General features: G+C 39.5%; 1 protein-coding gene across 1 annotated transcript in view; it reads left to right on the top strand.

Annotated features, from left to right (window-relative positions):
• MBP (myelin basic protein) overlaps positions 1–14,397 on the top strand; it is a 117,606-nt gene that overhangs the window by 47,609 nt on the left and 55,600 nt on the right. Inside the window, exon 3 of the mRNA XM_072852850.1 lies at positions 12,878–12,968. Coding sequence (XP_072708951.1) covers positions 12,878–12,968 — 91 coding nt within the window. The remainder of the gene's footprint in view (positions 1–12,877; positions 12,969–14,397) is intronic.

The raw sequence follows: 14,397 nt of genomic DNA, 5'->3' as shown, positions 1-14,397 counted from the left end.
TTTTTTTGAGCTGCAACTTTCTGATTTACTGGGGCAGGGGAAGATGATCCTACTTTAGGTTATGGCTTTCCTTTGCAATTTTTGCAGCGTTACGTTCATGGAACTACTACCCAAAATCTCTGATATTGCTTCTGTTTCAATGAAAAACACAGGACAGATACTTATTTGCCACTTGAGTTTTTTGTTAAAATCTATCTATGCCTGCTGTTATTTTGGAGTACAATCTGCCTACATATATCCTATTAAGAAATAATTAATGATGAAAGGGTTTAAATGCAAGTTCTTAAACTGCTGTATTTTGTTGATATAAAAGTGGGAAAGCTCGAATTTTCTTATTTTTTTAAATCTGTTTTTGTTCAAGATTTGCAAAGGTGACTAATTCTTCTAAGAAAGTCTTCTTGCAGTGTCTTTGGTGAGGTATGAGAAAGGGAGGTAACTTGGGGTTTTTGAGCGTGTTGAGAAAAAACACCCCGAGGTGCCTTAATATGGTTCTAAAAATTAACATACACTTCTCAATTGTCCATCTGTCCTGTATCTTTAAATCCAAGGTCATTGCATTTAAGTCCTTGGACTAAGTCCTTTCTTAGAAAAGTCCTTTCTTAGAAAGTCCTTGGACTATTATCCCCTTGCTGCTCTTCCACATGGGCACCCTTGATACTGGAAGGGAAGATGTGGTGCCTATTCAGCATGGTTATATGGCTCAGGGGCTGAAAAACAAGGGCATAGAGGCCAAGGGTTTTCTCCTTGATCCTCCCAGTGGGGGTGTAGGGCTTGAGAAGAACTGCATGGATGTCAACAACTGGTTGCACAGCTGGTGCTGACAACAGGCATTTGGTTTTTACAACCATGGGCACCCTCTTTGAGGGTCAAGGGCTGCTCAGAACAGACTGAATCTACCTGACCAAGTGGGGCAAAAGCATCTTTGCCAACAGGCTGGCCAGCCTGGTAAGGAGAGCTTTAAACTAGGAACAATGAGGGAGGGAAATGACGACCCACAGACAAGTGAGGAAGCGGTGGACCGAGTTGGCAAGCAAAGGGTGCAGGGAGATACAGACAAGAGGAACCTTGGAAACGACACAACAGGGCTGAAGGCAGAAGTTTATTCAATAGATGATTGAGAAAAAGAATCCTGCAGCAAATACTAGTTTTTGCTTAGTGTCTAACACTGCTGGTGAGTCTCCATTAGATTCAAGGTTTTAATAAGACTTGGTATCTAATGTTTGTAGCTTTTTTTTTTTATATATATAGTCTTATAGTGGGGAACTATTTTTGGCATGTTAGGATCTTGATAACGTGATCCTTGATAACATGATCAATGTCTTGCCTTGTCTTCATATATCATAGAATCATAGACTATCTCAAGTTGGAAGGGACCCATAAGGATCATTGAATCCAACCCCCTGCTCCTTGCAGGACTACCTAAAACTAAATGATATGTCTAAGAGCATTGTCCACACACTCCCTGAACTCTTGACAGGCATCGATAGTGAAGGGAGTGCTAAGCTAGTAAAAACAAAGAAGTATCCTTACTTTTGTGCTCATACTGTTGTGCATGGAGGTTTTTCAACACCTGTGGGGTTTCCTAGGTGCACTTTTTTTCATATACAACAGAGAAACCAGACTGACTGCAGGAAATCATGTCCCTGCTCTTGATAGTTACCCTTTCCTGACCACTATCCTGTGCTGATGACTTAAGCTTCAGTTTCGGAGGTCTTCTACAAAACCATACGTTTCTGAAGTGAACAGAGGTTTTTTGTGTGTTTGCGTGGTTTTCTTAAGTTACTTAAGTGGGAGTTAAAAGGTGTGATACCAGTGTTTTACAATTATAAAATTTATTTTGTGTCTTTATCAGTTTCTTTTAACTAAAAAAAACCTTACTTCCATGCCAACCGTATTTCAAAACTGTTATCTGAAAAGAAATCTTTATTTCCATTTTGAAAAGGGCAATCACGTTTTATTATTTTGTAAATATCACCTCCATAAATCTTGACATTTGAAAATATTTTCTTTTAAGTGGTGTTTGTGCATTTGTTTACACTACGCAGAGGAGCTGCGTTCATTCTGGGAGCACAGAGTAATAAAACTTGGTTTCTTTCAAGATTATGCATTTAATATTGGCCTATTTAAATCAAACACAGAAGACGAAAAGCTTGTGTCATTCAGTTACAAACTCCATAATTTTCTGTCTTGGGTGGATAGACGGGAATATTCGTACGAAGGCCTCGCGCTGTTCATGGCAGCTTCCCGCTTAACCAAACGTTGTGTAGCAAACCTTGTTTCTCCCATTAAAACTGGGGGGGTGGTGGCGGATCAGATTCGAGAGCTGGTCTGGTTCAATTCTCTCCCTCTCTCCCTTCCCGTTGTTAAGAAGGATTATTTTAGCCCCTCTCCCACCCCTTGTTCGGCTCCTTGAGGGCCCAACAAGCGTTTGGAGCGGCCCAGTTTGAGGGGATGGCGAAGAGGGAGGACACAGGCCTAGGGGATGGGACAAGGCTGGGGCCACGGTGGGGGGTGCACGCTAATGAGGGGCTGAAACCTCAGGTTTTCTGGGTTAAAATACCTTGCCACTTTTGAAAGACAAAAGTGTCTTTCTCAACAACCCACCACCCTCCCAAAAGTCCCAAACCCTTTTTGTACAAGATTAAAGAAACATTTGATAACTTTATCATGGTGCAGAAACAAATGCATTGGTCAGTACTGTGGTCAAAATTTCCTTAGAACCTACAAGTCTTGTAGGTAAATAAAATATATTTTAATATCAGGCAACTTGTGTGTAAAATTTTTCTTAGCTTTGGCCTAGAAATACACTTCACAAAGCTAGAGACTGCCAGGTGACCTAAAGCAGTGAAAATTATCTTCTTTCCAAATCAGTATGTTAGAAAAATTCCCTTCTAAAATTAACTGCTTGGTGTTATATTTAATTCTTCTTTTAATTCTTGGCAAATAGGTGTAAATTCTACTTTTTAAATGCTGAAAATGTCTTGTTAGTTTTTAGGGAGTTGAAGGAATGTAATTTTGAATCCAAAGTGCTTTTTTGTGAGCTTTCTTTCCTCACGAGCTAAGACTTGGGAAACGAAAATTAAATTCAAGAAGCTGAAAGTCCATTTTTGGTGTGCAGTGGCAATTGTTTCAGGGTGTGTTTCCTACTCGTTAAGCTCAGAGGAGATTTGGATTAGTATAATGTGTCGCTGTGAGCAGAACAGCAAGAAAGTCCTTTAAAGTTGTCTACCCTTTTTAGCCTTTTTTTTTTTTTTTTGTGGTACACTCTTAACACAAAGCAAGCACTTAAAAGATAACTTCTGTTGCTTAGTAAAGCCAGTCTTCGACTACATATGGAAATGACCCAGACGTATATGCTGGCATATTTATTTTGCACACTGAAGGACTGGTTGTTGCATGTAATGAAATTAAGACTAAAACACCAGAAGTGAAATTCTGGCCTCCTTGTGATCTGGTTTGCTGCTGAGGAACTGGGCAGAGCTAAACTGTCGTGTTGCGTGCTGAGTTCCTTCTCTTTGTGATTAGTTGGCGTGATTATGCTTCAGCTCTGTGTAGCCCACATCGTCACGTGTGTTCCACTTTGCTTCTGCAGGCCTGTGGAGTCAACCATTTATACTGACAAGTGAAACCTTATCTGTTTTCTGTTAACAAAGGTAATGCTGGCTGCAGAGTCAGGATATCAGCTGTGTTGGGTTTTTGTCAAAAATACCTGTCCACTGTCAATTGGAGTACTGCAAAAGCCAGAAGGTTTTCACAGCTGGGGGCCCAGAAAAGATGTTTCTTTGCTGATAAGGTGGCAGACTGGTTTATTTCTAACAGTTTTGTATTGTTCTTAGGCCTGACGCTTTTACAGTGAATATTTCTGAGATGCTCTGTAGTAACTTTCATTTTATAATATATTTCACTCAAAATTCCTTCTAGGTAATGGGAGGAAGAAAATAATATTTGATTGAGTATTTGATTTTTACTCATTTAAGACACTCTGAGTAACTTCTTGCTCCTGGGGCACTGCAGGCATGCTTTTGTGTGATGAAGCAGATTTGGATGTCACTTCAGGCATGATTTCCACACCCACCCCGCTCCCTCCCACCCCCAAAGCAGCAAGCAAATGCGGTGCCATAGAGCTGGTGGTTGGTGGGAGTCTGGGAAAGGGCTGTACTCTCTCCTCTTGAGTATCATGGCATCAGGTAACTTCTGCACTGAATCATGCTTTGGAATGATGGAAGTCTCCCAAACGTACTCCTTTAAGGCCAGCCATTTCTAGGTTGCCGACAGGGAAGTGTTTGAAGAGCTCTCTCAGTGCCTTTGCTTCCTTTGCTGTTCAGTGCTGCTTTGTAAAAGTGCAGACATGCGGCTGTGCAGCCCAGCACCCTGCAGAAATCTTTGCGGCATTGCTTTGAGGCAAGTTTGTAGTGCTGCTGAGTGCCGTGCTGTACCATTGCATTGTGTTCCCTGCAGAGAGCTGCCACCTCTTTTACCTCTCTTCTCTCTTCCTGTGCTTAAAAGGGGCAAATCAACAGGTTTACTGCACAGACAGTCCTGTATAGAACTCTAAGGAGGATTCAAGGCTGAGGATTTCAGTGGCAAGTGTTTTGCTTTTTATTCATTACAAACTGTCAAACTCAAGCCTGCGATATGAGAAGTTCAGTGTACAAGGTTGAAAGGCAATTTTTGTCTGGAAAAAACACCCAAAATATTTGTAATCCTCTTTCCCTGACTAGGGGATTGTTATTTTGCACTTTTTTAAATTGTCATAGTTTTGTTGTTTTTTTTTCCCTCTTAACCACTGTGCATCATCCTGTAACTAGTTGCTAGTTTTTGCATCTCTGTTGTGCTTTTAGCATAGATGGGGCATTTGGATGCTTAGATGACCTTTCTTATCTTTTTCTGGTGTATCACATACCTATATGAATTCTTTTCAGATTTTATCGATATACTAGAATACAGAAGTAGTTTCATTATCAGGAGGAAACAGGATTGCTTTTGTACACTTTGTTATTACCCTTCAGAAAGACCTCAGGTGGTGGCATTTGAAAATTACTAGTCTACTGGGGTTAGACACTGCCCTTGTTCAATGCATTTATGAAGCCCTTAAGGAGGTACACTGAGAGTTGAGGCTGTAGCATCAATGTTGTGTTTAAGACTTAAACCACATCCTTTCCTTGAAAAAATAGAGAGTGAAATATTTGTACTTGCTCAGCATGTGGCTAAAATGAGTGCTCAAAGGGAAGTAAATTAGCAAACACTCAGTCTAGATAGGATAAAGGTAATGAGGGGACTGTGAAAGCATCAGTATTGATAGCTGTCACTCTTCAGACTGTTCTGGAAATCTGCTTAAACACCTTTCGTAAAAGAGATTTGCTATTGTGCTTGATGTCCAAAGTGCCTATTTTTGGTTTTGTTCATCGAGTGTTGTTATGGTTCCTCTTTGACTCATTAGGTTAAGAGCTGCATCCATCAGTGTGCCTGCCAGATGCTGTTTGCAGTGGCACTATAGAAAAACTGCCTGGGTTCAAAGCAGGCAGCACATGTGCTTTCATAACATTAGTTTCAGGTCAAGCGTTCTGGAGGCTGTCAAAACTCAGCGGGTTCGCAAGTGCGGTTTTGATCCTTATATTGATCTTCACAGTTTTGTATTGTGTGTGCCACTGCGCTGCTTGTACAGCTGATGTGGTGGTAGTTGCCCTGCTTTGTAGGACCGGGGTGGGATTGGGAGAGGAAATAGCAAGTCGTAGCTCTGTCTGTACTTGTCTGAATTTTATGTGATTCACATTAAGGTTTCCTGTGTATGGTTTCAGGATTAACGTGCACAGAGTGAAAGACGCATGACAGGATTCTTGCTTCAAATTGAAAATATTGACCCAGAGCGTGTTTTTGTGTCTTGTCTTAACCTGTTTTGCAAATTCTTTGCTGTTTTATGAGAATCCCCGATTCTGGAAGTGTCTTAGTGTACCTACAGAGTAACAGGTCACTCACATAGCTTTTCCTCTCCCTCTGCCCCTATGTACAGGGTACATGGGTTTGAGTCTATTGGGTTTTTTCCAGTTCATGGTATTAATGGGAAAACCTTGATTCTTGCACAAGGTTGTCTGCCCTGTTTTTTGTTTTGTTTTGTTTCCCAAATGAACTCTGTCATTTTAGCGCCTTGTTCCCAAATGCAGTTAGCCTGTGTCAGTGGTATGGACACAGTAACATAATCACTTGTTTTCTCCCGATCACATGCTTGAACCTCCCTCCTCAGCATTGGGAGAATACCTTACAGACCAGTAAAAGCTGATGAGGAGCATACTGTGGATCCATTAGTTGTCTTCATCTGTTACATTCTGAGCTGAAGAGATTTTAGGTCAGTTATAAAATATGAGAATCGCAGTGTGGTCAGGAACCTTTTCTCAAAATGAAACAATTGCTATAAAGGCAAGATATCCTGTGTATTAACCCAATTTGTAAGAACTTCTCCACAAACAGAAGTAGTTTTTAAATGCCTTTCATAAATAGAGGGAAGCACATAGCAAAATAGTGTGGAACAGGTAATGGGGAGTGTAGCAAATTTTTGCGTTGGAATTGAGGTGGGGGTTTTTTTGGGTTGTTTTTTTTTATTTTTTACTGCAACTCTTCAGTATTTTAAGGTTTTAAAATAGACTGAATGCATTTCTTCAAAGACCTGGATGATGTGTTTGAGGCATCTTAAACCTTTTTCAAAGGGCCTTTGTGTGCCTTGGGCATTAATGATGGGATCCTTTTGTTGAAACTTCTTTTGAAATTCTCAGTTGGTGACATTAGCAGTAGTAGCACTGTACTGTTGAAGCTGAGAGGAACAGAAAACTGTCCTTGGAAAACTCTAGCCCTCTCTATTTCCATCACTCTCTCATTTTTTTCATTCTTTTACCTTATATCTCAAATAAGATTTTGACACATCCACAGGAACATAAGAATAATTACTCCTATATAGAAGTTATTAGGTAGAGGATATTTTGAGTATTGCATTTCAGAAACTGAATGTAAATAATCTGTAGAAGTGAAAATTAAACCGAGAATGTAAGGTATACCAGAAAACTGGAGATAATGATTGTGATTAGCTTGCTGTTTAAAAGAGTTATTTTATTTATCTGAAAATTAATGGGAAAATTTGAATCCTTTTCATGACTGATGGGGACTGAAGAAGGAACTGATGTGGAAGTTCCTGCAACACTTTCAAGGGCTTGAAGCTGTAGAGATAACATGAGCCCAGCTTCAGTCTGGCATAACCCTGTTCTGAATGATGGCAGCAATCTTGCTCAGGGGAGTACGAATTAGCCGGTATGGCATTGTTAAAATTCACTGTTCACATTTTGTGCAAGAAGCCTGGTGCTTGCTAGTATGTGTATGAGTTTCTGTATTAACGGAAAGGGGGTTGGAAAATCTCCACAGTTAAGAAGAATTAATGGGTGAGTTCAGGAAGATGTTGGAACATATTCGTTAATGCAGGTCCAGATCTCTGCCCACCTGAAGAGGGCCAACTGCCATTCCATGAATTCTTGCTGCTAATAAGGGTTGTCCACAGCATCTGTTTGGTTGTGTTAAGCTGTGCCTTTAAAATTCCTCACAATGGACAGGAGCTAAAAACTTTGAGACTGGAAGTATCTGAGAAGAAAATAACAAGGAACTTCTCCAACTTTCAGGATAGCAATGTTGTTAGTGCTTAATCTGGGGATGCAGAAGACAAGGCAAAAGTGACAAAGAAAATTATCCCTGTTAATGACTTATAACCCATCCTGCCAATTGCAGCAGTTATTAGAGGAATGTTCGTGTGTTTGACAGACTTAGATACATCACTTTCAGTCATGTTAGTGTCACATTTTTGAAGGAGCACACATCCATGATTTAAAGATTTTCTTTTTTTATTATTATTTCTTTGGAACTCTGTGGAATATCAGTTAGCGCTGTTGGAAAGAGGCAACGTATATAATGTCCTAAAGGTGTACTATAACCTGAACATCATACATACATTATGTGAACATTAAATGAAAGCCAGCCTTGCATGATAGAATTCAGGTGAATATTACTGCAGAAGTGGAAGATCAGGAACATTTTGCTGAGTTCTTCAGCTAAGTCTGGAGTTGCATGATCTACTGCTATGGATACAGTTTAGATTATTAAGATTGTTATTGCCTGCAACAATTTACCCTTTTTGTGTTCTTCCAAAATGGAGACTTATTGCCAGTTAAATCTGGTTTTATCCACTACAAACTCTTGTCTGTCTTTTGAGGTGTTGTCTGTTGTTTATCTTAATTTTGTAAATCTAGTGTAGAGGAGGAATCAAGTGTTTTACCATGCCCCCAGGTCCCCAGTTCTGCCAGGTCTTGAGGATTTAAGTGGTTAAGTGCAGGGAAGGTAATGTGCTATGGACAGGAATGGATGAATGAGAGAAGGAACTGGAGAAATGGCTGTGCTGCCAAAGCAGCAGTTTGTGTACTCGTGGTCTGTGGTGTCCCACTGTATTTAGAACTTTTGATATCAGTGTGCTGCTTTTCTGAAAATAAAGGAAATTTCACTCTGTTTTTATTTGTGCCGTTGGGATGGAGCTAAACGTGTACTAGCTAAGTACGTAACAGGGAAACAGAATAGATTGTAAAAGGCAGGAATGAGAGCAATTCAGATTAGATTTAATTCTCTTTTAGATATAACACTAATGATTCTTGAATAGTTGTTTGGTTTCTGATGAGAAGTTTCAGCTTTTCTGTGTGTCTTTCCTTTGCAAAATGAAGTCATTGAGTAACAGCTTTATGGTTAAAGGAAAAGAAACAAGCCTTTCCTAACTAGTATGCAAAACTGGCAAGGTAGTTAAGAAGCTGGCTTGAATACCCCAGAGTACAACTTTCCATTTCCAAGTCCTATGTTTCCTTGAAGAAATAGCTGCTTCGGTAAATGTAATATGCTTCACTGCACTTCTTAGCCTGGTCTGTTACTGTAGTGCCTGCAGAACACAGGTCACTGAAACTCTGCATTCTTAATATTTCCCATTTAGATAAAGATCATCTAAATAGGCCCTGATAGCAGCAAAATACAAATAACCTTGCTTCTTGCACTAATGGGTGTCTATGTAGCCAAAACATGATTTGTGATACTGCTATTTGTTTGTTGCAAATGTTTTGATAGCTACCCGTTATTTGTATATTTACCTATCAAAATTTTAAAATGTTGTGTAATACAGAGACTGTGGTGTTCACTTGGTGGATAATGGGAAAACAGGCAAACTGAGTCGCAAAACATTGGTGAGCAGCTACAATGGGAAGTTGGGCCAAAAATGTCTTGTAAAACTGTGACAGATTATAAAAATTAGAAATTGCATTATCAGGGCTGAGTCAAGACTAGCTGTATATGCACATAGTCACCTATATACAGTTGCAGTATATATTTTGTAACTGTTTTATAAAATGATAGACTTATTTCTAGTCTGTGGCCAGCTGTTACGATGCAGTAGATGTTGGCTTGCTACTTAGGTGTTTTATGGTATTTTGGAACACAAGTGGCCCGATTCATGTAAGAAATGCAAGTCCAGGGTGCTTTGGTAGTGATCTTCGTGCTCTGTGGTTTCTCTCCCAATGTCAGAACACCTGCAGAACGGGGCAAGTCCTCCTCACTTTTTCTGAAGTACAGGTTGGAGGCCTTAGTTCAGAGAAGGGTCTAAGCACACTGAGAATGCCCATCTTATCTCAAGAAACTTGACTTGAATTCCAGTTTAATGATAATTTTTGTGGTGGTTGAGGAGATGCTTTTTGGAGGAGAGTGAGTTTTTGTGAATTGAATCCTATATAATATTTACTTCATGTTAAAATCAGGCGTAATCTATAGTTCTTGGGAACTGCTACTGTAAAATAAACCTATTTTGCCCATCACTTCTGAAATTGCATTGAGTGCTCATCCTGAAAGTAAGAGCTAGATAGAATTACATTTACTATGTTATGTACAAAGGGTCTTTATTTCATAACCAACCACAAGCACTTTATAACTGTAGGTAAAGAATCCCTCTTGGCATAGGCAGTGTAAGGGAACGTGTTTTCACTTTTTCTGTTCATTGATAGAGACACGTAAGAATTTTTAGGACACTGGAAGAAAGAATTAAGCAACTGGCTAAATCTTGCCTTTTAAAATGCTGTTTTATAATATAACTTGTTTTGAAGCATCTGGATCATTGATTGTTCTTTTGCAGTGATTTTTCTTGTGTTGTTTTTGGTAATATGAATATTAGATATGCCAGTAATAATGTATCATGTAAATTTTTTACTGCAAATAATAAAGCAAAAGAAATCTTTTTAGAGTTTACGTTTTGTGTAAGAAGCCACACCAAGTAGATTTACATCCAACCATGCATTGTCATATTTTAGACTGATATACCACATAGCTTTCCTGCCAATATCTTGGAGCTGACATCTGACAACACCAACACTGTGGCTTATCCAGGGAGCAGACAGCACAGCTGCTGTTTAGTTCTCCCCAGTGATTTAACTCAAACCAAAATATCTCAGGGCTCAGTCTTTCTAATTTCCCTGAGACTGGCAAAACCATGTTTTTAAAATAAGGGATGCGAACATTTCCCTACTAAGAACTTGGAGTGACAACTCGTTTCGTAGACACCACTGAGTATCTGTTGGGTAGTGTTTTGTTCCTACTGCTCCTGATGCCTTGCAGCAGGTTTCAGACTCTTTCAGTTGTTTCCCAAGAGAAACAAGAGCATAGGAACGGTAATCCCTCTCCTCCTGCACCACCGGCTTTACCATACACTACTACATACAATGGAATACATTTGAAAATGGAGCTAACAAGCATTATCTTTACAAAACCTAGAGCAATAGGTCTGGTGAGGAGTTCAGCTGTCCCCTTCATCTGGGAAAGCCCTGAACTTGGTTCGATCATCTAATTGTATGAATTTTGTCTCATCCATGATGGCACAATTTTTAGTGTTTTTTTGCTTTGGGATTGGCTCACTCTGCTGTAGCAGATGTCCTCTTTTGCTTTTTTCAGAGTTGAAGGCTGTTTTCCATCTCTTTCTGCAAAGAAGATGTAGTTGAGTTGCTGCTTACTATAGAGCAACTAAAATAGGATAGAGAACCCAACTTCAACATGCAGCTTACTGAATCAGTGGCCTATACATGCAGGTGGTTCTGTAAACCAGTACAGATCCTGTGGACCTTGGCACGTGTCCCTCGTGTGTGTGGACAGCACCTAACGCATTGCAAACTGGGTGGTTCCACAACTTAAAAATGATATCTGTGGGGACAGGGCTCAAGTATGTGTGTTGATCACAAAGCTGTTTACCCAAAGCAAGTTGTCTCCCAGTATAGCCACTGCTGGTTTCTGACTGGGTCCCTCCATTTCCTGAGGGACACTAATTAACCCAAACTGAGGTGAGCATCTGCTAAAACTGACTGTCTCCCCAGCTTTGAGAGATACATAGCTGATGGGTTGTCTGCATGGGATGCTCAGGTTGGTGCCTTGAGGGAGTGCAGCATCCTTTATCTTCTGCAGGTGTTTCTTCCTCTGAAGCATAGTTTCTCCTTTCTTTCCTGTTCTCTCTGCTTTCTCTAATTCTTGTCTGCTGCTGTGTGACACTAGTAGGCTTCCTAGGTCTTTCTTTTGTTCCTGACAAAGCTTGCTGTCTTGCTTCAAAGCCTCTTGAGTTTATGTGCCCTAAGTTTGTACTCCTGTGTTCTACAGGGAGGTTGACAGACTTAGTCTACCTGTTTTCTTCTATCTTCTGTGTGGTTATTAATAAGGGGAAGTAAGAGACCACTTACAATTTGGAAGTGTGCTGTGTTTCTGAGGGCAGAACCGGTAATTTTTGTGGACAGATTGTATAGCAGCATTTTCAAAATGTAAGTCAGAATTTATAAATTGTACAAAGGTAATTTCTCCAAAATGCCAGAGAAAGTCTTCTGAATGAGCATGTACTTGAATAGAGCAATATCTGTCCTTTAAAAAAGCATAGGCATGTTGCATTTCTCTCTTTTTTTTTTTTTTCCTTCAACTCTTAGTCAACTTTTTCCAGTAATATTTAATATTGCATCAGTCACGTCATATCCATTACTCAACAGTTGACTGCATACGCAGTTTGTCTGCATTGTTGCAAGCATGCATATACATTTCTCTTGAGTACCAAAGTAAAACATTTTGAAAACATGAGTTATTTTTTCTTTAGTAGCAATATAAATATTTAAAACTCAGTGTTTCACAGGTTATGTTTTCTTCAGTCTTTTCTAGCTAGGGAATGAAATGCTTTGACTTCTGGCAGTTTAAGTGCTGAAGGTGTTGACTTATCTCTGGGCCCGGTCTAACACCAGGTAGCTAACTGGCAGATTTGTTTCAGAAACAGATAAGTACTTGTGCCTTAAGCAGTAAATACGTAAGTTGGTTAAAGACTTGAAGATGGCTGCCTCTAAGCAACAGTAGCCCTCTCTAGCTCACTTACCTTTGCTCTCTAAGGAGAAATATTTGTGCACTATCTTCTGATCTCTTGGTTCACTAAGTCAACAATAGAAGATGTCAATAGAAAGAAAATGAAATATGAGAAGGGAAGGTGGAGACTTACAAGTCTTGTCACGGTTTTTAAGACGTCCCTCTTATTTAGATGTCTTATCTAGTCCTCCATCTTATGTCCTCTAGTCAGATTAAAACAGACTCAAAAAAAAACCAAAACCCCCCCTGTGTTTTCTGAGAGTATTTTCCCTCAATATTTTGCAAAACCATATATATGAGAAACAGTAAAGATACCAAAACCCTTTGTGTTAATGCTTCCGTATTCATTAAGAACGTAATGTGTGCGTAATTAAGAAGTTTGAAGAATGTTTATGCTTGATAACTATAAAAGAAGACCTAATCTGAAGAAATGTTTGTTTTACAGAATGCTGAAACCAAGGTGGAGGAAGCAGCTAAAGAGAGTCCGAAAGCAGCCAGACTAACACAGCAGTCTTCAGAGGATAATGAAGTATTTGGTGAGTTACTCGAGACAACTGGAACATGTTATTTGATCTGTTAGTTCTGAAAAGAGAATTTCCACAAAGCCCTTGTGATCTACTTAATGTTGGTGTATGGCATCTGAGTGTGGGCCATACAGTTCCACAGAGACCTGGAAAGGTGGAGGAAAGTACCAAAAAGAAAAGAAAGAGGGATTAAAGGTTTAAAACAAATCATCTCTGAGGAAAGATTTGCAGTTGGTTACCACAAAGAAGAAAGGTAGAATGCAAGTCTTCAACAAAGTTAAAGATGTACTCAGTAAGAGCAAAAATAAGCTTTTCTCTGTCCATGATGGATAGGACAAACAGTGAATTCTTTAAAGTGCAGAAAGAAAGATTTGATTGAATATTGGGAAGGGGAATCCTGATATGAATACTAAAACACTGGGATGCATAATCTGGAAAGTGTGGAGATTTATCATTGCGGGCCTTTAAAAGGGGGTTAGACAAGTAACTGTCTAATGTGATGTAATGTAGTTCATCTTGTGGCAGGATAGACTAGATGACCTTTGAGGATACTTGGAGGCCTGGATTTTAGATGAGCTCCTCTTGATAGTTTTCCTCCCCCCTGCCCCTTCCCCTATAGGTTTTGCTGGTAGTTTTATTATTTGATCTGAAAGCGGTATTTGGCCTTTTCTTCTGCATTAAGATTCGGAAAAGAGCCAGGGAAACCTTATTATTCCAACTTTATGTTGTTTTTATGCTAGTAGAACTCCAATAAAAAAAGCACTAGTCTAACATTAATGCAGGAGAGGTAGTATTTCAGTTGATGTAGTATTTAGCTCCACTATGTTTTGGAGTGGAAACTCAAAATCTGCAGAAGTCATATGTATTTTATTAAGGCTGACTAGCTTGAAAACTTTTGGATGAGTCAACTATTTATGAATACAGTAAGGAATGTTTTTCTTTCAAGGTACAAAAGGAATGGAGCATGAATAATTCAGTCTCTCTTACTATATATGGAAACAATGCTTGTGACCATTTAAACTGGTTTTGTTTAAAATCAGCTTTCCTCTATGAGATAATGTAGTGTGATTGGCACTTGAGCCTGAATTCCTGGTATAAATGTTTCCAACACTGATCATATAATGCCAGTGTCTGAAGAATCCATAAGCGGACTTAAGTGGACTTAAGAACTAGGCTTCAACTTTATTAATTCAGTGGTGAAGCTTTTACCTCACTTCTTCTACATTTGCTCCACCAGTTATTTGCAGTAGATCCAGTGTTTCTGGTTATAGAGCTCCACGGCACTGTGTAATGTGCATCTCAAACTGTCCTTTCTCAATTTGGATCTCTCTGGTTTCCCTTCTGTGAGAAGGACGGAGACAGCAAAGGAAGGAGACCTCCGCCTGCCTCTTTCTACCAGCAAAATCTCAGGCTTTTAAACCTTTTATCTATTCTGATTACT

This window comes from Ciconia boyciana, chromosome 2 (genome assembly GCF_034638445.1).
Source record: "Ciconia boyciana chromosome 2, ASM3463844v1, whole genome shotgun sequence".
NCBI lineage: Eukaryota > Metazoa > Chordata > Aves > Ciconiiformes > Ciconiidae > Ciconia > Ciconia boyciana.
Note: the sequence above shows the minus strand (reverse complement) of the source record. Positions and strands in the feature narration are given on the sequence as shown.